The 21457-nt window shown below is 51.0% G+C and overlaps 1 protein-coding gene across 1 annotated transcript; it reads left to right on the top strand.

The window, feature by feature from the left end:
* The first annotated feature begins 3364 nt into the window (after nucleotides 1-3364).
* On the top strand, nucleotides 3365-20624 carry S1PR1 (sphingosine-1-phosphate receptor 1). Its single transcript, XM_078605696.1, has 2 exons — nucleotides 3365-3605; nucleotides 15153-20624. The coding sequence occupies exon 2, from the start codon at nucleotides 15191-15193 to the stop codon at nucleotides 16520-16522; it is 1332 nt and encodes a 443-aa protein (XP_078461822.1). The 5' UTR covers nucleotides 3365-3605; nucleotides 15153-15190; the 3' UTR covers nucleotides 16523-20624.
* The last annotated feature ends 833 nt before the right edge of the window (nucleotides 20625-21457 follow it).

The following is a 21457-nucleotide window of genomic DNA, read 5'->3' as shown; positions in this document are numbered from 1 at the left end:
TTTCTGTTTGCGCATAGTCACTTTAATATGTTTTCTTGTTCATGTTTTAGTTTTTTGTTTGTTGCGGTTGCACCCGATTCAAGAGCCGAATGGCTCACAGGGCTATACCAAATAAATGAAACTGAAACTGAAATATCTGAACCAGTCTTGGTTAACCGCCTCTTCACAAACCGTCAATAGCCACCACAGGGAAGCATGGTCAGACAAGCCTCATGCTTGGCAGCGTGGGGAGGCCTTCATTCCTGCACTGGATTGATAAAAGGTTGTAAATTGTTATTGTATTACATTATGTCTCCACGGCAAACGGGTGCTGTGATTATTGTTTATTCGAGGTAGGGACCCCATTGCAGGAGGGGGGGGGCTGTTCTACTCGAGCAGACAAAGTAATCAGCAGTCCACACTGTATGTTGTGATCTCATGGGCATTCCGATGTCTCACTGGAACCTATTTGGCATTTGTTTCTCAATTTTAGGCCAATGGACATTATAATTACCCAATGTAACCCGATGGGAATTCTGTCTTCCCCATGTTATTCTACTGGCATTCGGTTCTGTCATTTATTTCAAGCCCCGGCCCTCCATTATTACTATAAATTACGTTTTAATGCTTGAATTTTACTTTTTTTAAAAGATTTTTGACCCCAAAAAATTGCAGTTCTAATGCTATTTTCCAACAAAACGACATCCCACGTGGCCGGAATGTTCGCAATTGACCGCTTTCACAGCGCGTTTTGAGTGCTGTTGCTCTATTGTTACGTATTTTATTGTTCAACCAAGGGGATTACAGCTTTAAAGCTGAAACCCCGGTTTACAAGCATTCATATACAGGATAATGAGGCTTTAATTGAAGTAAAAGAAGCTGGTCAAATATTTTAGCAAAATTTGCGGGGGGAAAAAAGCTTGTAAATGTTTTTGGTTTTCCTTGTCCCTGCAGGTCTCTCCATTTTTATTGTCTGACTCCTCCAGGCACGTGCACTGACAGCTACACACACACATAATTGTGGCACAATAAGACCGTGCAAGTTGAACCCAGGTCGCCAGCGTCGAAGACAGCCAAGCTACCCACGACACCACGCAGCCTTGGTGCGCATCAGCAATGCTCTGGTTATCAAATAATCGACTTGTTTAAAATAGCTTTTTCAAAGTTTTTAATGAAAATGTATAAATAAAAACATTAAGATTTGTATTTATCTTTCCCTTACAACACGACATATGAAAACAATACACACACGCAGGATGAAATAAAAAACAAACATTAAGTAAGAATGCCGGGTTTCGAACTCGCGTGTCAAAGTCTCGCAGCCGCCTCTGTCATCCACTCGGCTACAGCGAAGTGACGACGTCACCGGGGATTTCCCTTCACGACGCTGAGCAGTGGACGCGCGGCGTCTTCGGGACGAACGCGACCGGACCTGGGGGTGAACCTCCACCCCCACCTATGATGGGGGGAGGCATTACCTTTGACCATTGGATGTTGCCCCCCCCCTCCCCCATTATAGTCTATGGGAATTCGTGGACATTACCCATCATGTTGATTTGGTGCGGCCAATGAAGAGCGAGTTTTAGAGATCGATTCAGTAGTTGTGGTCACCACATCTGCGCCTCTCTATATAAGGAACAAACAAGGTGGACTTATTCACAAATCTGGCTGTTGCCTGATGAAGCTGGTTGTAATTACTGGCGAAACGTCGTACTCAGATTGTAAATGTTGTGGCTTGGCTCTCCAACACAGCGGTGTTGCTGTACTAGTGACGAATTGGCCACGTTCTGTTTACGTGACAACCCGTACTAGTTGGCTGTGTCGGGTGGTGGCGGATTTGATGACACATTTATATATTTACGCGATCTAACCCCCAACAAAACTATATTATGGATGATATTGGTCGCGAAAGCCCACGTGTAAAACTGATAGATTCAGCTCATCAATCATTTACATCAAAGACAAAGCCCCCCCCTCTCCCCGTATAGCCTTAACAGAATGTTGGGGCAAGTGCTGTCCGTCACAGGCAACTATCGTTCGATGGCAGACGCATGAAGTGACATCTTGCACTATGTTTGAATAATGGCGAACGGAAAGGTGTGGTCACGTATATATAAATAGATTTACAAACGTTCCCTATTCTCCTCGGCAATCAACAAGTTTGTCTTGCTGGCTGCTTTTATGATAGATTCAGGTGCCCGAGACGTCGCCTATTATATTTTTGTTTTTCCTTTTAAGACCACGGTGTTATTGACGATCGTGTTGAGTTGATGCAGTGGCTATTACTAATTTAATAACGCCGTGCGCATCACAAACGGGTCACTGAAACCGACACCAATCCCCTGGCGATCATTCTGCCAACACAAAAACACCGCCAAGACACGCACATGGCTGGGGAGTTTAAACACTTTATTGCCCCTGATTATTCATCTTCCCGCCAAACAACACCTCAACAATGTACCTCGCCCAGCGGCTCGACTCCCGATCTCCCCTCCATCTGTGATGGCACGGCGCTGCTGCTGTAGCCACCCCAGAATCTCACCACCCGCGCGCTGCCGGCGAACAGAGTGGAACAAACGCGGACGTCCAGAATCAATAAACAAACCTCCTCATTCGAGACCCACGACATCGAATCTTCTCGCGTCGGACATCCCTCTTCGAAGACACTGGAACGGCAACAACCATCAAGGGCATCAGAGCATCAACAGGCCGGTGCGCGCCTCTCCTTCGTGCGTGGCCATCTGAAAGACAGGCCAGGGTGCGGCTGTGGCCACCCAACCCCAACTGCGGACCGCGCGGTACAACGACTGAAGTTAGCGCTCCTTCCACGAAGGAACAGCGACGCGACACGGACTCTCTCTCTCTCTCTGCTGAAGCCCTCTCGCGGCTTGCAAAACCTCGACAGTGACATTGAGCTCCTGCGCAGACTGCACAAGTCATCGTACGCACGGACGGCATTGCTCAACCACATTAAGGTGTCCGGATCGCTGTTTGCACCTCTGTGGGGTCACGAGCGCCTCGCCGGCGGTTGTGGCAATTGGGAGGCGGCTGGGAGTAGAGAGAGTTGGGGAGGAAGGTGGGGAGGGAGGGAGGGCTGGGGTCTGTGGGGGGAGAGAGGTGGGGAGGGAGGGCTGGGGTCTGTGGGGGGAGAGAGGTGGGGAGGGAGGGCTGGGCTCTGTGCGAGGAGGGAGATGGGGGAGGCAGGGAGGCTGGGTTCTGTGGAAAGAGCGAGGTGGGGAGGGAGGCAGGGCTGGGCTCTGTGGGGGGAGAGAGGTGGGGAGCGAGATTGGGCTCTGTGGGAGGGTGGGAGGGAGAGGTGGGAGCGGGAGCCCCATGTGCGCGGGCGGGCTGGCGGGGGGAACTCCCCAGGCGGTGCCACTCACCGCTTCGCTCTAAAGCCGCGTGCGGCGGCGGTGCGGCACCACTCCGTGCACACGCGGGGGGCGGACAGAGAGCTCAGCCGCTTTCTCTCTCTCCCCCTCCCTCTCTCGGACTTTCTCTCCACAACGCGAGTTGCCTTGCGTGTACACCGCTGAGTGACTTTGCACGAGACTCGCTCTCCTGTGGTCAAGGCTCCAACCTCGCCACCGTCACGCACGTGGGGACAGCAATGTAGAAGTGGCTGGGTGAGTGTGCGCGCTGCTGATGCCGCTGCTGCTGCTGCTGTGGTCGTTGTGTTTTGCGGGTCGTTGGGAACACGGAGGGTGATGACGATGAGAATGTTCGCTGTGGTCCATGGTCATCACCTCCAGCCCGTACACAGCCGGCAGAGAAGGGAGAGCCAGTCGAGACGAGTCGTGGTTTTTTGAAGGGAGACAGACGGTGGCTGCGCCGTTGTTCTGTACTCGGTAATAACGCTGCAACGCTAAGAAGTTTCTCATAAAAAGTTTCGTGGTCGTCGCACGGGAAATGTGTATTGGCATGACGCGGTTCATAAAACGGTGGGTTACAAGCAACGGGCTAGTTCACGACTGGAGTTTAATCGTAACGGAATATTAAAATATGAACCCAGAGAGGCGGGGTGATGATAGTTGGTGATTCGTGCACATAACTGTGGTTGTGATGTGAGCTTTGACGGCATTCTCGTTACACGGACAGAAGTGCGTTGCGGTCCGCGCTGCCCATTCGCGACGCGAGTTGGAGGGAGGTGAATGGGCAGGAGGTGTTTTGACTGCGAAGTCTGGAATATAATTAACATATTACAGCGTGTTCGCTCAATATCGAGTGTGGGTGACATACCGTCGTCATTGCACTGTAGATACGACAATGTGTGCAGTTAAAGCGGCACACAGCCGGAGAAAACGGACTCGGCACGCCGTGTCGGTCATGGGGATTGTTCGACCATACTTCACCACGCTGGTCAGTGCGGATTGGTAACTGATGGGTGAGTGGGGTTGGACCCCGGTCCGGGTTTAGACGCCACTCGCCACTGATCCCGCTGCGCTAATTCCTGCGCCACCCATCAACTTGTCACCGCTCCGTTAGTCACCAGTAGGAGATGTCAAATCCCGGGTCTCGCGACGACGCTGCGATGAGAACGACTCGGACCCGCGGGACTCAAGACGGCAAAGACGACCCACGAGGCTATGCGTGGGGTCAACGGGGTCATGGGCAGCCTCGCGTCGCTCCACTGCTGGATGAGATGCAGAGGGTGAAATCGCCGCCATGCGTCACGGTGCCTCGATGGGATTCTGTATCGCCCCCTGGCGCGAGAAACGTGGCAGGATCCTCGTGGGGAAAAATAATAATCATGAGACTCAGGGTAAAAGCAAGTGTCATCATATTCATTTAAAATAATTTAAAATCTGCATTCAATAATTATTAACTGCACCAGGAGCACACTGCACAGTGGGTTTGTAGATACTGTGTGCCGAATCTGGAGCGAATTTAAATGGTGAGTACGGCACGTGCATGCTTCACAGCGACCACATCACCTGGCATGCGTTGGTCTCGTCAGATCTCGTAATCTGAGCAGCTGTGCGCCTGGATGCGGCTGGGATTGGTTGACCAGAACGTGAGCTTGCCACAGAGATCGCAAGCTTACGGTGTGGGTAGTGCAGCGACATCTATTGTTGTATTGCACGTCTCTGCTCCCCTCCTCCATCCGTCCACACTCACCTGGCCAGCGTGGTGAAGTATGGTCAAATAAAGCCTGCGACTGGCAAGGCTTTGTGGGGAGGCCTTCATCCAGCGGTGGACTGACATCCGTTTCCTAGTGTCGACTCAGCCTCAAATGAGTACCTGGGTGCAAGTGTGTAAACATCGTTACTGGAGAGACAAAGGCGGCCGGGCGTGATGGTAGCCACCGACCCCCTCGTGTGCCGTGCCAGCGTCCATAGGTGCTCGCTGACAACACTTGCCCCAGCAGTCTGCTGAGGCTGTACGGGGGATCTCTGTCTTTGTTTCCCAGTGCACGAATGCCATCTCGTTTTGAATTCCCTCTACGTCGCCCAAAGTCTGCGGGCACGGGGGAGGCTCCGAGGCGTCCGATTGTGACACGGGGCTGCCGACTGCGCGCGAGGCACGTGGGGACGGACTCTCACTCTCACTACTTCTTGCAGTTTCGTTGCGGGTGGTTTAGAGATTTGCGGATTTGTTGTCAGTGGCAGAGAGTTGTTAATGCGGTCACGGGGTCTTTAACGTCCACTTAGCGACTGATTGGGCGTTGTTAAGTCCCTGCGGGGATGATGGGGTTGCCGACGGGAGTAAGGTTTGACCGGTAAAACGGAACATTGTTAGCCGACTGTGTTTACTCTCCACCGGCTTTAGATCCATACGTCACGCAGGCGAATTACTCGGTGCACTGCTGATGAGGACCGCATGTTTTTAAAAAAAAGTTTAGCACGAGACGTGAATTCAAATTCCGGCCCGTACAATGTGTTGAGGTTAACATTCAGACATGTGGCTTTTATGATGGTTCCTAATCCCAGCTTACAGACGCGCATCGCGAGCATCTTGCTTGGGTGCTCGTTATGCACATCGAACGCGGTGTCCAAATCATCACGAAGCTTGCACCAAATGTCAGCTTTCTTGCGAATACAGACCCTCAAAGACAAAGATCCCCCGTATAACCTTAACAGACTGTTGGGACAAGTGTTGTCAGTGAGCACCTACGAAGGCCGGGGGTGGGTGGCCAGCACCACGCCCGGCCGCCTTTGTCTCCCTAGTGGCGATATTTAAACACCGCACCAGGTACTCATTTGAAGATGCATTCACTGGTGTTGGCCGCGAGCGGGAATGGAACTCGGCTCCGTAGCGCAGCGACCGTGTGTTCGATGGCAGACACATCGAGTGAAACCCGGCACTAAAGTTACATAATAAAAATAGCCAAGGGCTGAATAGTTGTGAACATCTTCACAATTACACTTTTTTTGGCCAGAAAGGTGCGGTCGGAAAGATAAATATATATTGACAAACGTTCCATATTTTCGATTTGAGAAGAACCAGTTTGACTTGCTGGCTGCTTTATGCGATTACGGAAACACAAGTCCGAACAACCCCCGAGTCGCATTGCCCACGATCCACGGCCGTGGGGCTCACGGCGGGACACACGCAGCACAAAGGACTCCGTGTCTCGGCATCAGATAGGAACTCCCGCACCGGCTGCGCTGTGAGACGGAATACACAAACCACGCAAACCACACACGGGCTGCCCTGAGACAGATTCACATCTTTCACGATGCATGCGGCCAACACTTGACTGTGCCTCGTTGTTGAACACATACACAGTGGCGCGTGTTCTCAACAACAACAACAAGACTGAGAACATGAACATTGACAAACACGTGGAACAAGTCTTCTTCTTGGTTCTTTCGGTAAAGTCACGTGACTTTACCGAAATAACCAAGAAGACAATCCCTGCAGTCACGAAAGCTTTCAATCGAAATTTAACGTGGAACAAGCCTGTGATGTTCATTGCTGATAGTTTTATGAAGACTGTCTTGGGCTACTTTTATTTATTCATTCCCGAGTCTCCAGATTATAAGACGCTCCACAACACCGATGAGCACGGTTGGCTACGTACGGTGCGAAAGAAGTTTAGCAAACCATCATGTTGAACATACGTCCAAGACACACATCTGAGACTTGCGCTTGGTGTTTGCCAATATAAGTCGACACCGCTGGTCACAATACAAAGATCGCAGCGCACTAGCCGCTACACGACCGCTCCCCACTCTTGTCACGCTCAAGACAAAGATCCCCCGTATAGCCTTAACAGACTGTTGGGGCAAGTGCTGTTAGCGAGCAGCTATGAAGGCCGGCATGGCACACGAAGGAGTGGGTGGCCAGCACCACGCCTCTCCCCAGTCGCGATGTTTTTACACACCGCACCAGGTACTCATTTGAGTCCGAGTCGACCTAGGAGAGACCCAGAACCCGTTCCGATAGTCGCCACCGGTGTTGGCCGTGAGCGGGAATCGAACTCGGGTCGCCAGGTTCGTAGCGCAGCGTAGCGCTAACCACTACACCACCGCTCCCCCACTCTTTGTCACGCTCGCACACGCGCGCCCACACTGTAAGATTCGTGCAGTTGTGAAACGTAAATGTGGAAGTCCCGTCCGTTGTGGAACCCGTTAGTTGTGGAACCCATGCACCCTTGCTGCTGCATCAGCAGCTCGTGCACACTGCGGGTCGCCGTCTGCGGAGGTGTTGCAATGTGAAGCGTGGTGAATGTGCCACTGGGTGTGCACTGTGTTCACGTGAAGGTACCACTGTGTTCACGTGAAGGTGCTGGTGAGTGTTCTGCTGCCACTGGATTGCAACCTCATCTCTTTTGCCTTAAAATATCGCGAGGATGTGTGCGTTTTTTTATCTGCGGAATGGTGGCCATCGACACAGGATCCTCTGTTGCGAACCCGTGCTCATCGGTGCCGAGGTGTGCTGCTGGCCACGGCGAGGAGAGGCCTTCAGCCGAGAGAGAGATGTGAGATGTTTCGTGTCGTTGTGCCGTTTCCTCCTCTTCCTCCGTTGCCCACAATCCCAATCCGCTGGGACTCGTGCATACGGCAGCTTGTGGATGCAGCAGACGGCAATGCAATGTAACGCTGTGTGAAGTCACGCAGAGTCTCTCTCTCTCTCTGTGTAGCTTGACTGTCGAGGAATCGTCACTTAACCCAACAATGTAGAGCACGCAGAAGTGTCACGCTTACTTGTGCGCGTGCGAGACTTGCTCTGCGTTCGTGAGGTGACACACACGCGCACCTACACGCACGTGCACGCTTGACGCAGAGCGCTCCTGTTGTCGACGTGTGATCGTTTCGATTCTTTGCACGTCGTACTGAGCTATGTTATTTCCATGCCCCTCGGCAATGCACTGCTGCTCGGTCAAAGTTCACCCCACGCCGTGTCAGGCGAGGGTGTTTTTATTGACCATACTTCACCTCGCTGGTCAGATCGGGTCGGTGAAAATAGGAAATGGTCTAGACCTGGCTGTGGCTATGAATCTAACTCGTATCTCTGCGGCTTCAGAGAGCGGGAGAGCGGTGTGCTAACCACTTTGTCACCGCTCCCCTCGCTATGCACGTGCCAGTATCAGCACGTAACACAGTACTGCGTGGTGTACATGGAATGTGCATGCAAATTACTCGACTGAGTCTTTTTTCCCCCTGGGGAGTTCACGCGGGTGGAACATTGTGTTGCATTATTTCTATCGACAGGAACGAAAATCTTTTCACGACACCATTTTACCGCATACATTTTCAATACATTTAAACGTTTAATCCATCCACGTGTGTGCAATGTATAGGGGAGGTTAGCGAGTTGGGTGCAGTGCAGCGTTTGAGGGATCGAGTGCAGGGCGGAGCGCTTAGCTCCAGTGGGGGGGGGGGGGGCATCTCGCAGCCCTCGCAGTCCCGAGGTGTTGGAGTTCAAATCCGCTGCCTCCCCAGCGGGGACTCGTAGCCTGAGCTCCAACTGGCGACTCATCCTCGGCCACGCAGAGTGGAGCCCAAGGGGCGCGCACCTCGCGCGGGCCGTGAGGTGGTCACATTATCGCGCCCTCGGCCAGGAGAGGCGAGTTCGACGAAGGGGGGACAAGTGTCAATCCACTGCTGGATGAGAGCCGGCCCGGGACACACTTCGCTACGCGCCCGCATGACCGAGGGCCTCCCACGCAGTATCCAGGCTCGGAGTGCCCTGCGCAGATTTGGAGCTCCGTGAGAAGATGGGCACAATCTGGGCGATCCGGGGACACCGTGTGCGCTTCTCTCTCGGCTATTCGGTCTCAGGAGTTCCGTCCCGAATGTCCACTGCGCCCTCGGCGGAACATTCCGCGTTTAATGGACTCCGATAAATTACACAGATGCAGCCTCGGCTACGAGAACCCAACCCGATCCTTCACGCGGTGCCCCAGCCGCAGCCGAAAAAGGCTGTGTTTGTTTAATCTGTGCAAGCATTTCATCGTGGCATCTTAAAACCCCACAGCACGAATGTTTACGTGTATTTAGAGGACTCGTTAACTTGATTATCATACCGAGTTTCAAACTAAATCCCGCTGAAGCTTCTGGGTTGATGAAAAATTACCCTTCCCAAATTGCGGTAATGCGATACCATAGTACGTGGCGGTGCGTTGTTGATTCACATCACTTTGTCAATCCCCTGTTGGACGAAGGCTTCCTTCCCCATGCCAAGTGGCTTCTTTAACCATACTTCACCATACTGGTCAGTGCAGGTTTGGCGAGGGTGGAGAGTGTCCCATTGGGCAGGTCCCAGTACTGGTTCAGGTATCGAATTGCACTCACTGCACCACCTCCACTCGTAGTATTTGTATGCAGTAGATATCAACGCTCCCAGGTCTAGGTTGCGATCCTTTGGTGATCGGGCTTTTGTTCGCTTGGCACCACAAGCTACGGAACGCCTCGCCACTTGAAATCAGTCGGTAGATAAATTGAAGTCTGCTTTGAAACCCCATCTCTGTAAAGTGGCATTCCCTCCTTAGTTTGCTCGGTTGCCCCGGGGTTCTGTTTCTGTTTCCTGCTTTTGATGTACTGCGCATTGGGATCCGAGGATGTAATGCGCATCGTACATTTTAATTATTATTTTATACAGTCCAAAGTCAAAGTGTCTCCATGCAAATGAAAGTAAGGGATAGTGCTCATCTCTATTAGTGGCACCGAATCATTGATGGACATTCCACATTTCTATGGCAGGGGAGCAATTTATCCATAGCAGAGCTGAGCTCACACCAATATATTCGTCGTGTAAGGCTGCTTCGACGGAGGGGAAAGCCAGAACCGGCTCGTATTTCACTCGCGACTGGTGTTAGCCATGCCTGGGGATTGAACCGAGGTGGCCGGCTTCAGCGCAATACAACAGTGCCTGGGGGAAGGAACTGGGCAGGTGTTGGGGGTGGGGGGACATTCTGGAAAGAGCGCGGAGAGGATTTTGAATCCCAGCCACAGTCCAGTTGCCGATGGAGCAGCAGGGGCAGCGACTTGGTGCTCGCGGTCTCGCGGCGCCCTCTGCTGGTCACTCGGCACATTGATGTTGTGCGCGTGCCACTTGCTCTGTTCAGGTCCTCGTCTTTTTGTTTGGTTTAAGATAGCGGGGAGTAAGCCAGAGTAGTTTAACCGGCCAATTGATTCAATTGCGAATGGGGGTGGGGGGGAACAGGCGAAATTATATTTATGTCAAAGGAACAACATTTTAAATCGCCCCAAGATGATAGTTTAACAAACAAAAAACAACTGTCACAAGTCTGGCACTAAATCGGTTTATTTTGTTTCATTTTACAAAAGCTGGCGGCCAGCAGTTTCATATTCCGTAATGAAGTTGTAGCCAATGTAAATACAAGCCTTTACATTTTAGCTGACATTCATTATTCCACAAAAATTGGCAGGTTGACTGAATTTCATTGTTGTTTTTTATTGCATTACGCTGCATCGTAAAATGTTTTATTGCAGCTTACATCCATGATTTGCGATACTTCACCGGAGACAGACTTGCATTAGGTGGATTCGAGTTTGTGTCTTAACGGATCTCGAATGACACAGATTGACTGCTCGCCTGCGCACTGTCGTTTCCGTATCACTCTTCTATCGCTGCTGCTACAGCTACCGTGGTTACCGTTCCCCTGGACTTGACTCCTTGATTCCTCCACCCGAGTTGAGGACTCGGGGCCCTACCAGACACTCATTCACTGTGTCGTCTCATCCACGCACCCACTCACTCATTCACCCACTCATTCACTCGCTCATTCACTCACCCACTCAACCACTCACCCACTCATCCACCCATCTACGCACCCACCAACCACCCACTCACTCAGCAAGCCACCCGCTCACTTCCCCACTCACCCACACTTACCCACCCACTCACCCACTCACTCATTCACGCGCTCATTCACTCACTCATCCACCCATCTACCCACTCACTCACTCATCCACCCATCTACCCACCCACCCACTCACCCACCAAACCACCCGCTCACTCCCCCACTCACCCACACTTACCCACTCACTCATTCACGCACTCACCCACTCCCCCATTCACCCTCCCACTCAACAATCCATTCACCCACACACCCACCCACTCACCCACACATTAATGCACTCACACACACTCACACACTCACTCACACTCTCACACACACACACTCACTCACACACTCACACACTCACTCCCCCACCCACTCACTTACCCACACATTCATGCACTCACCCACTCACTCACCCACCCACTCACCCACCCAATCACCCACTCACCCACCCACTCACCCACCCGATCACCACACTGCGGGTTACAACTCTTATCTTTCTGCTCCTTCCCACACACCGCTTCACTTTTGAACTCCTTACCTGCCGGTCTTTTTCTCAATTTCTTATAACCATGCTCAATTCAAGATCGTGTCAACTTATTGATTATACTGACTCTAGTGCTGTTTGTTGCTGGCTGTCTGGTACGTTGGGTATTTGGGGCCTGTTGTGTGACGATGAAGCCGAGGAAAGCCCGGTTGATCCGCTCGTTGTTTAAAAACGCCCGGCAGTAAAGTCCCGACAGGAAACAGTGAGTCAATAACACAACTTCTGCAGATGGTTATACTTGCATACTTTTCAAATTACTGCGGATTGTAGGTTTCAGAAAAATGCTCGCGCAGGAAACGAATTCCATAGTTGGGACGTGCGAGGGTAAGAGGAATCGACGTGCCGAGCAATGCCACGTGCAGCCAGAGTCACGCACTGCGGGGAACGACAATAGAACATGACGCGTGTGAATGTACAACAATGTGATTCATTTGTATGTTGAACTTCTTTCAACCGTGTTCAAATATATCCAGGAAAGCCTCTCCGAGTCCCAAAGCCAGTTTCCAGGATGCTTCTGCATCGCGATATTCGTCCAGTTCTCTTCGATAAGCGCATGGCACGTGGAAGCCCCGGGAGCCGGAGTAGCCCCACGCGTAGGAGGGGATAACCCCTCGAAAGTCTGCACAGACAGGTTAAACAAATAAACCGCACTGCCATCTCCTGGTTACCGCGTGGCCCAGTGGGTTTGGGAGTTGCACACACCTGGGTGATCCACCAACCCTTTCCTCCAAAGAATCGAGGTGAGCGCCACAGCGCTCCGTGAAACGAGCCCAGGCTGCCCACGCTGCCCATGTGTCTTACATTGAGGGGCGATGCCCTGTGTGACTTAAGAGGCAGCACAAGGGGGTAGCGACTCCACCGTCCACTGGTGACGGTGCAGGGTTATTCGGGGAGGCAGTCGGAATTCGGTGCAGCACGGTGTAGAGGCGAAAGGGCCCACAAACGGTGCACCCCACGCGGCCAGCGATTGTTTACGACGGTGTTTGTTTGGATGCACTTTCTTTGCCGCACACGCCACGTGAAAGGGCGCGCGATTGTTATTTCTGGTCTTGTTGACACCGTGCGGGTTCTCACCACGTGTGTCATATTAAACGAGATGTCTTATTAATTATCGTCTGTGCACCAGCTTGAATTATGGCTTGATAAACAGCGCGCGCACGCACACACACACACGAGTGGATCGGGCAAACAAGTCCATAAATAATTGTATATGCATTTCGAAGACGTGAAACATCTGGCGCGGGGTAAACACGCAAATGGCACGCAACGTTCACCCAGCCCGCAGGCGCGGTGCGTCTGCAGCGCTGAGGCTGCTCATTCATCGCTGAAGAGGACCGCGTCCTCACCTGCGCAGGTGATGCCCTGCGGGACGAGGGCATCGGCCGTGCAGGTTGTCGTGATTTATGATCTGGGAGAATCACGAGAGGTGGGACGTGGTGCTCCAAACCCTGCCGTGTGGCTCTGCTGCCAGCACGGGGTTTCATGATTGGTGAACGTTTTTAATGTGAGATTAAATAAAAGAAAAACAACTTAAACAACACTATTTTCAATTCATATAAGGGTTAACAACTTAGGAAAAACCGCCACTTTTTTCAAATTTTCTTGCTGTGGATTTCACACCTGATGATGATTGCTTGTGTTGCAGTCGAAACGTCGTGAGAATTTGTTGTTGTTTTATATTTGTATTATTTTATTATTTCCATTTTACGTGACATTACCGAAAGAGCCAAGAATATGGTTAACAACTTGTTTTCCAAACGAAATATCACATTAAGAAACAGACTATTGAAAAACAATATTGAACGATCATTAAAATGGTATGCTTCATTACGTACAAAGGCTTGATGGAAAATAATAAATCACAGCCCTTTGTCAATCCACTGCTGGACGAAGGCTTCCCCCCACACCACGCCGGTCATGGGGAATGTTTTGCCAAAACTTCACCCACAATGGGCAGCGAGTTGGTGATGGTACGGGGCCAAGGGACCGGTTGAGATATCGCTCTCCACTCGTTCCATCCCCGGCATCAGGATTCGGGCTCAGACATCGGGGTTCATAGCGCGGCGAGCTAACCGCTTCGCCATCGCTCCGAGAGAAATGAAATTCTCGCCGGGGCGGAATTGCCACCGAGCACGGGAGGCGGGCGCTGGCACTCAAAATAAACCCAGCGCTAGAAGCTCCGAGCGAGGGGGAGCCGTGAAGAGCGGGGAGCGGGCGAGCGCCGTGGGCACGTCCTGTCCGCGATTGCGCTTGGCCGTGGCAGTGCCGCTGCTTTATTTTGGTCGCGAGGATAAATGTCCGTGGGCCTTTTGATGTTTGGGGCCGCGCAGGTGCTCCCAGATCGGTTTACGCACGCGGGCTTCGATGAAAAGAAATACGAGGCAGATTGTTTGTTTCACTTCGGGAGGAACATTCCTTTCATTTCATAGCCACCGGTTTTAAAATAAAGAAATAAAAACCCTTCAAAAGTTACAATAAATAGCAATGCGGGTATGAGCGCAGCGTGTCCAGACAGCATGTGAACACTAATAGGAGCCCCTTCCACATTCCTCCGCAATGTGTTGGCCGTGCGTGGTGTGAGATTTACAGCACGTGCGGCCCGCGGGCCACGTTAATGGCCATTTTTGGCGGTAAAAAAGTGGGCAGCAATCGTCGTGTCGGAATCACCACTCGAAAAGGCCTTTGCATTTATAGCCCATGGCTCACAAAGCTTAGATGGCACAACAGAAGCGGGAGCCTGCCAGCCTCAGATCCTCCTTCGCGACAGCCCCAACATGTGTACCGCTGTGGCGAGAGGAGCGATGCAGCTCCACCCAAGCTCGTGCCCTTGCCTACACACTATCCACCCGCCGGTACATTCCGCGGTGGATCCCAAAGGGTGAGGTGATGGGGGGGATGATCACATTCTTCTTGAGACCCCAAATATTCATATTTTATTTCGATCTAGCAGAGAATATGAATTAAATGCGTATTATTATTATTATTGTAGGGTCCTATTTAAGTCTTGAAACTTTGGGACTACCTGCTAGGGTAGTATTTTAGATCCGCCTCTGGGTAAATCCCACCGGCATGTTTTGTTTTGGTGAACTTAACAAAACTGTTGGCAAAGAACGGTGAGCGTGGTAGGCGAGTGGAAGAGACGTCTTTCTTGGGACGTGAGACTTGTCCCTGCATTGGTCATGTTCCTCTGCCGTTGACCGTGTGTCTCTCTTCCCCACTGTCTCTTCTGTCACTTTTACCCCGGTGCGTTTTGTATTTTCCTGACGTACGTTGTAGGTCGCGGTGAGATGCCGCGGCGTCCAAGCGACAAACGAACGCAAATGCTCGTCCTTTCACTCAACATGTTTCTTCTTACCCCACGTGTTTTTCCAGACGCTGGTGACCGGACGCCGCTCGTGCCCTCCTCCGCCATGGAGCACCCAGCCCTGCTGGGAACAGCTCCAGCCGTGACCATGGAGGCCTCGCCATCCCCCTCCGCGGAAGACTATGCCTACTACAAAATAACCAACACGATGTACCTGTACTCCAACCCGCTGGTGATCCTGGCTCACTACAACTACACGGGCAAGCTGAACAACCGCGACAAGCGCGACCGTGCCGTGACCACCACCGGCATCGTCGCCATCGTCGTGTGCTGCGTCATCATCGTCGAGAACCTCGTGGTCCTGCTCACCTTCTGGCGGAACCGCAAGTTCCACACGCCCACCTACTACTTCCTCGCCAACCTGGCCTGCTCCGACTTGCTGGCGGCCGCCGCCTACGTGGCCAACATTTCGCTCTCGGGCCCCAACACCTTCACGATGACGCCGACCGCGTGGTTCGCGCGCGAGGGCGTCATCTTCGTGGCGCTCGCCGCCTCCGTGTTCAGCTTCCTGGCCATCGCCGTGGAGCGCCACCTCATCATGGCGCGACGGCGCCTGGCCCCGGCCATCCCGGGCCGACGCCGCGTGCGCGCCTGCCTGCTCATCGCGTTGTGCTGGGCGCTGGCCCTGCTGCTCGGCTCGCTGCCCAGCCTCGGCTGGAACTGCCTGCGCGCGCTGCAGCAGTGCTCCGTGGTGCTGCCGCTCTACTCGCGGCGCTTCCTCGCGTTCTGCGTCACGCTCTACACGCTCGTGCTGGCCGGCATCGTCACGCTGTACGCGCGCGTCTACGCCGCCGTGCGGCGCAGCGGCCGCAGGGTCGGCGGCAACGGCGGCAACGGAGGCTGCGGCGGAGGGACTCGCAAGGCCACCCCGGGCACGTCGCGCCGCTCGGTGCTGCTGCTCAAGACGGTCTTCATCGTGGTGGGCGTCTTCATCGCGTGCTGGACGCCGCTCTTCGGGCTGCTGCTGGCCGACGTCGCGTGCGGCACGTTGCGGCGCGGCCTCAGCTGCAGCGCCGCCGCCACCTCGGCCGCCAACTGGCTCATCCCGCTGGCCGTGCTCAACTCGGGAATGAACCCGCTCATCTACGCCGCGTCCAGCCGCGACATGCGCCGCGCCTTTGCCCGCCTGCTATGCTGCTGTTGCGCCCGCGGCCGCCTCGGGGCGGGCGAGTCGGCGGCCAACGCCACGCGCTCCCGCTCCAGCGCGTCCTCCGGCGGCAGGCCCACCGCCACGGCCACCAACGAGCGGGACCTGACGAGCCCGGACGGGGGCGGGGGCGGGCACACGCCGCCCAACTCCATCAAGGCGCTGCTGCTGTCGCCCGGCCTGGAGCAGCCGCCCATCACCGTCAAGAGCCAGCCGCCCCCGCCGTCCTAACGCGCGCCGGGCTCGCGCACGCCGGACTCGAGCGTCGCGCTCAGCCTCTGCGGGAACTTGGCTCCGTCCGCAGGCCCAGGAGGGCAGCGGCGGCAAGTCCTGAGTGTAGGGGGGAAGGTGCCGTCAGTTCCATCCCGAGAGGCGCATTTCGCCAATGTGGTCACGGCGATGTCAGCCGACTCCACGCAGAAATGTGACGTTTGTTGGGCCGAGAAGAAGAAGAAGTCGAAGTTGGCCATGCAGTCGCGTTGCTGGGAACTTCCCAGCTCGAGAGAGAGAGAAGTCGTGTTCCGTCTTTACAACAATTGATCTGCCCCCACCGATTGCCCCAATCTACAAAATGCAGTCCTCTGAGATGAACGCGGCGGTTTGAAACAGTATCAACGTGATGACTTTAGTAAATATATTCTGGCATCTTTTGGATTGTCATGCAAGGGCACTTAAACTTAGCACATTTTTTTGAAAATACTCTACTGTACATATTTTTTTTAAAGCAACTTACTATTAGTTGATGATTGGTACAGACAAATATGTTCTGTATGCTTGGACAACCACTAAGACAGACTGCACAACAAGACTCAAGTTCAGATGTTCATTATAGTTTACACTAATATTTGTGCTATCGGGAATTGTGAAGTGTTCGTGAGGATGTCCATGGCTGAGAGAACCTGGTCACGTGAGGAGCATTGGAAGAGTCTTTTTTGCAAGATGCGACACCTAAACACATCACAGCTTCAAGAGGACACTTATCAATTTTGGTCTCTTTCCAGTTACAGCAGCAGAGTTGAGTTGGAAGTAGATTAAAGAGACTTCATTGCATCTTGTAACCGAACGCTACACTTCATTGCAAGCGCTTATGTTTACAGTATTTTTCTTGTAAAGATTAAGACTTTTTTAAAATAATTGTTGTTTTTCACATGTTGCCCATTTTTACGTTACTGTAACATGAAGAGCATTCAAGGGAACGGTTATGATGACAGCCAGGCCTCAATTGACATCGCCCTGGGCACTAAGCGTCTCCCTGCAGAGCCTGCAGGCCCCTAACGCTGCACTGGCTTCTGGGTAAGATGGCGCTGATAGACGTCACTCACTCGGTATCGTCTCAGCTACAGTTGCCACCTGTTCTGTTTTTTTTCCCAGGATCATCCTCTTTTTGTGTATGCACGTTGAATTTCTTTCGCACCGTACGTAGCCAACCGTGCTAATCGGAGGTACGGGGGAAGGACAACAAATTAAACACAAAAAGTAGTTCTAAAGAAATTAGTTTTCAATCTAAATGTAAAAGTGCATAACTCCAGTGGCTTCCTCATTTTTGAAGCAGCTTTCCTGCCAAGTGCATCATACACCACTCAAGACGATGCATTTCCAAGTCATTCTCTCCTCTCCTGGTATTGGAATATTCTTCTGTCCGTATGTCCTGATTTTTTTTAGTAATTCAGAGATGGCAGATCTAGTCTCGGTGCGGTCCTGTTTGGACCATACATGGTCAGGAGGAGTGGAGGCTCAAAGCCGTCCTGCTATGGACCCCGAGTATAACTGGGCAGCGAACCACAGTGAGTGTGCGGTGTAACAATCACGGCCCGACCTTGTTACAAGTGGACGACTGGACGAGGAGAGGATAACGAGACGCAGCAATTGAACGTAATACCACTTACGATGATGATGGTGGGAATGCACGTACATTTCCAAAAAAACAGGCACAGTACTTGTTTTAGTTAGGTGGGTGGACACGAGGTGGATCATTTAAATGTTGTTGGCATTAAGTCCAGGTGCTGAGGGATCAATTGAGCTTTCAAGAGATTGGTGCCTCTTTCTGGAAATGCGATGCGAGGAATGGTCAAAACGTATTAAGGACAACACTGCCGACATGCTGGAATCAGAGTCCAGCCAGCGAGCTAAGATAAACCCAGGATCTCATCATGTGTAATGAGTCGGTGGCATCTGCCCAGGAACCAAATTGCAACACAAAAAATAGCCTATCGTATACAATTTGGTTTTGCACTTAATGTGGCGTAGCGTGGTTTCCAAGGCTCCGTGTCCACATTATTCCATGATGAAAATAAACCTCGTGGCTCTTTCGCACAGTCCAAGAGTAGAGCCTCTTTTGGTTCAAGAAGATTAGACACTTCAAGTAAATCAGGCCAAGGTCTCTTTATTTCGGTCGAGGGTTTTTCCACGAATGGTATTGTGGCTGCACAATCGTAGGAAGTCTTAGAGTGAGAATTGCCATCACTTTGTGTGCCTACGTGCTAATAGTACAATTTTAGGATGTAATTATTGAAAAAAGCAATTTTGGAAACCGAATTTAAACAATGAACCCGCAAAGAGTTGTAATGTTATTCTCAAACTCCTGTGGCCATTTCTGAATGGACATCATATTTCTCGCTTTGTACTTTGAATGCAAGGACAAATGCTATTGAGATGTTACTGTATCATTATTAAGCTAACACAAAACTGCAGACAGAAGGATTTTATATGCTTTAATGTGTTTAGCATGTTTTAATGAGAAACGTCTGTTCCATGGAAAATAAAATAAGATAAACCGTGCTTTTGTAGAAATGCATGTATTCAAAACAGACTTCGTGGAAATTAGTTTTTTGACCCGAAACAAAGTTAGGTTGTAATTGTTTGCCCGCATCACGGCATTTAACCAGTAATGCCGAGACATCTTGATTTGAGACCTTATCCGTTTGATGCATAAGGATACATTGTAATCAGTGAATTACTGCCACATGCCAAATTGTGAGGACTTCACTTCAAATCACAGTCACACCCTGCCTCTCTCATCGCGGTCGGCTTGTGAGACATCTCAAGTCGATGTCCTGTGGAGAGCACCTTTCAAGTTCACTACCGTCCAACACCGGCGTAACATCGGGCAACACGCATTAAGTTGACGGTAGTATGGACGTAAATTCTAACGATATTTATTGCTGCATTTATTTAAAATTGTATATTTTTACAAACTTATTGAGTTGAAACCATGTAATATTAAAATAAACAGATGTTTTAAATTTATATACAATCCTATTATACACTTTGTTTGGTTAGAATGTTTTGACACCAGATTATTAAAATGATCAATAACTTAATTGAATCTATTCTTATCCTCTATGTGACTGATCACGAGTTACATTATAGACTTCAAAATATCCCCGAGTCATTACGTTGGCAAGACAACTATTTAGTTTCGCATTAAACTTCAGTTTTGACATCTTGGTATCACAGAATATTCCCACAACGATTTGTAAAAGCATTAATGTTGTGTTATTACGCAAAAATACAGTGTCAATGTTCTTCAAATCATCTGTCTGCAGTTTTTTTTATCTTATGTTCAGTTTGCACATGACTTGTACGATAGGACCTGCTAAGTTTATGTAAATATTCACACGTGCAAGATTCACTTAAGACAACAGGAGCACGTATGATATTGAATCGAGGCTAGATTTCGTCGGTGCAGTGTGATCGATCTCCGTCATAATAACCTTTGTGGGTTTTTCAACACGTACAATTACTCTAAATGTTGGATTTTAGCACCAAATCTTTCCCGTTTGTTAAGGGATTCCTACCATCAGCAGAGCCTTGTGTAGAACAGCAGGATAGCCCAGACATGCCACACACAACAACCACCACCACCAAGGGTCTCTTCAAAAGCCTCTCTCGGCATAAGAACCAGAATGCACTGCGCAACTCATCGGAGCGGTTAGTCACGTGCCTCACATTGACTCATATTCCATTTTATTCTGCAGAGATAAATTGCTATAAAGCTGGATTAGGTCAAATGTAAGTGACATGTTTACCTTGGTGACCAAGCTGGGGCCAGAAGCTTAATGGCCTGAGAACCTGGTATAATAGCGGCAACGTGGCAATTTGGTTAAGTTAGAAAATCTTTAATTTGGATATAAGCTCTTAGCCCATTTGAGTCATGCGACTAGGTAGACCTTGTGACGTTGAAGATGTTCTGTCCAGTGTAGAGAGTTGATTTTACACTTTTTAATAAGTCGACGGTGTAGGTTTGCGCTCATTGTGTTAGGCAATCACAAAGCCGTACTTTGTTGTCTTTTCTATTCAATGTACATTCAATAAAAAAATGCCTTGGTTTAAACGAACGTGTGTAATCATGATCTGCCGAGCTTGTGTTGTGTACTGCGGTGTGTATTTAACTCGTGGGTCTATAAAGCACAGTAATTAGTTTCACGATGTGCTCGTCTTCGTCGCTGTAATTGAAAGAACGCCGGGAGAACGGGGCCATCGGTGGCTCGCGGGATTTCAATGCAAGTTGACCTCATTATTGTAACGCTGCAAGTTTGTTTATAATTGCATTCGTCCACCTCCCACGCACTCAAGCCGGGACACATTATACTAATTGCGTTCAGATGAAGAGGACAAAGGGAGTGGTTAGGGAGAGCCCACGCGAGTGTTATCTGGGTTAATCGGAGTAGGGTGTGCGTGTGTGTCGTGGACAGTCGAGGTGGCATAGACAACGTGGCCACCACCACCACCACGACGCTACATCGGTGGCGAATGTCAGAAACCAGCGGGGGCACCATTGGGCCCAAGCCCCCCGTTCTGCCCGTTCCCACGTCCATTCAAAGGTTCTTGGCCTTTCTCATTCTCCCCATGAGCAAGCGCCAGTCCAAAACTTAGATATCATCATCACCATCATTATCACCATCGTCATCATCATCCTATGTTAATATTTAGAAAGTGCGAGTGGGCAGGAGGCGATTAAATGGGCAATGCCTGCAGAGTGGATTCTGTGTATTTAGTGAGGCATGCTCTACATGCCTCACAAAAAAGCACAAAGGCTGTTGCGGCAAAGTGCTTCAAGCGAGCAACTACTAACTTCGTTTCCCCAGTGTTGATGTTTACACACTGCACCTGCTACTCGTTTAAGGCTAACACAGACACACACACGCGCGTGTATGCACATAAGTG

The sequence above is a fragment of the Lampetra planeri genome, chromosome 24 (genome assembly GCF_965212315.1).
Source record: "Lampetra planeri chromosome 24, kcLamPlan1.2.h2, whole genome shotgun sequence".
NCBI lineage: Eukaryota > Metazoa > Chordata > Hyperoartia > Petromyzontiformes > Petromyzontidae > Lampetra > Lampetra planeri.
Note: the sequence above shows the minus strand (reverse complement) of the source record. Positions and strands in the feature narration are given on the sequence as shown.

Coding starts and splice junctions, on each gene's coding strand:
- S1PR1 (XM_078605696.1), top strand. CDS start 15,191: ATGGAGCACCCAGCCCTGCTGGGAACAGCTCCAGCCGTGACCATGGAG.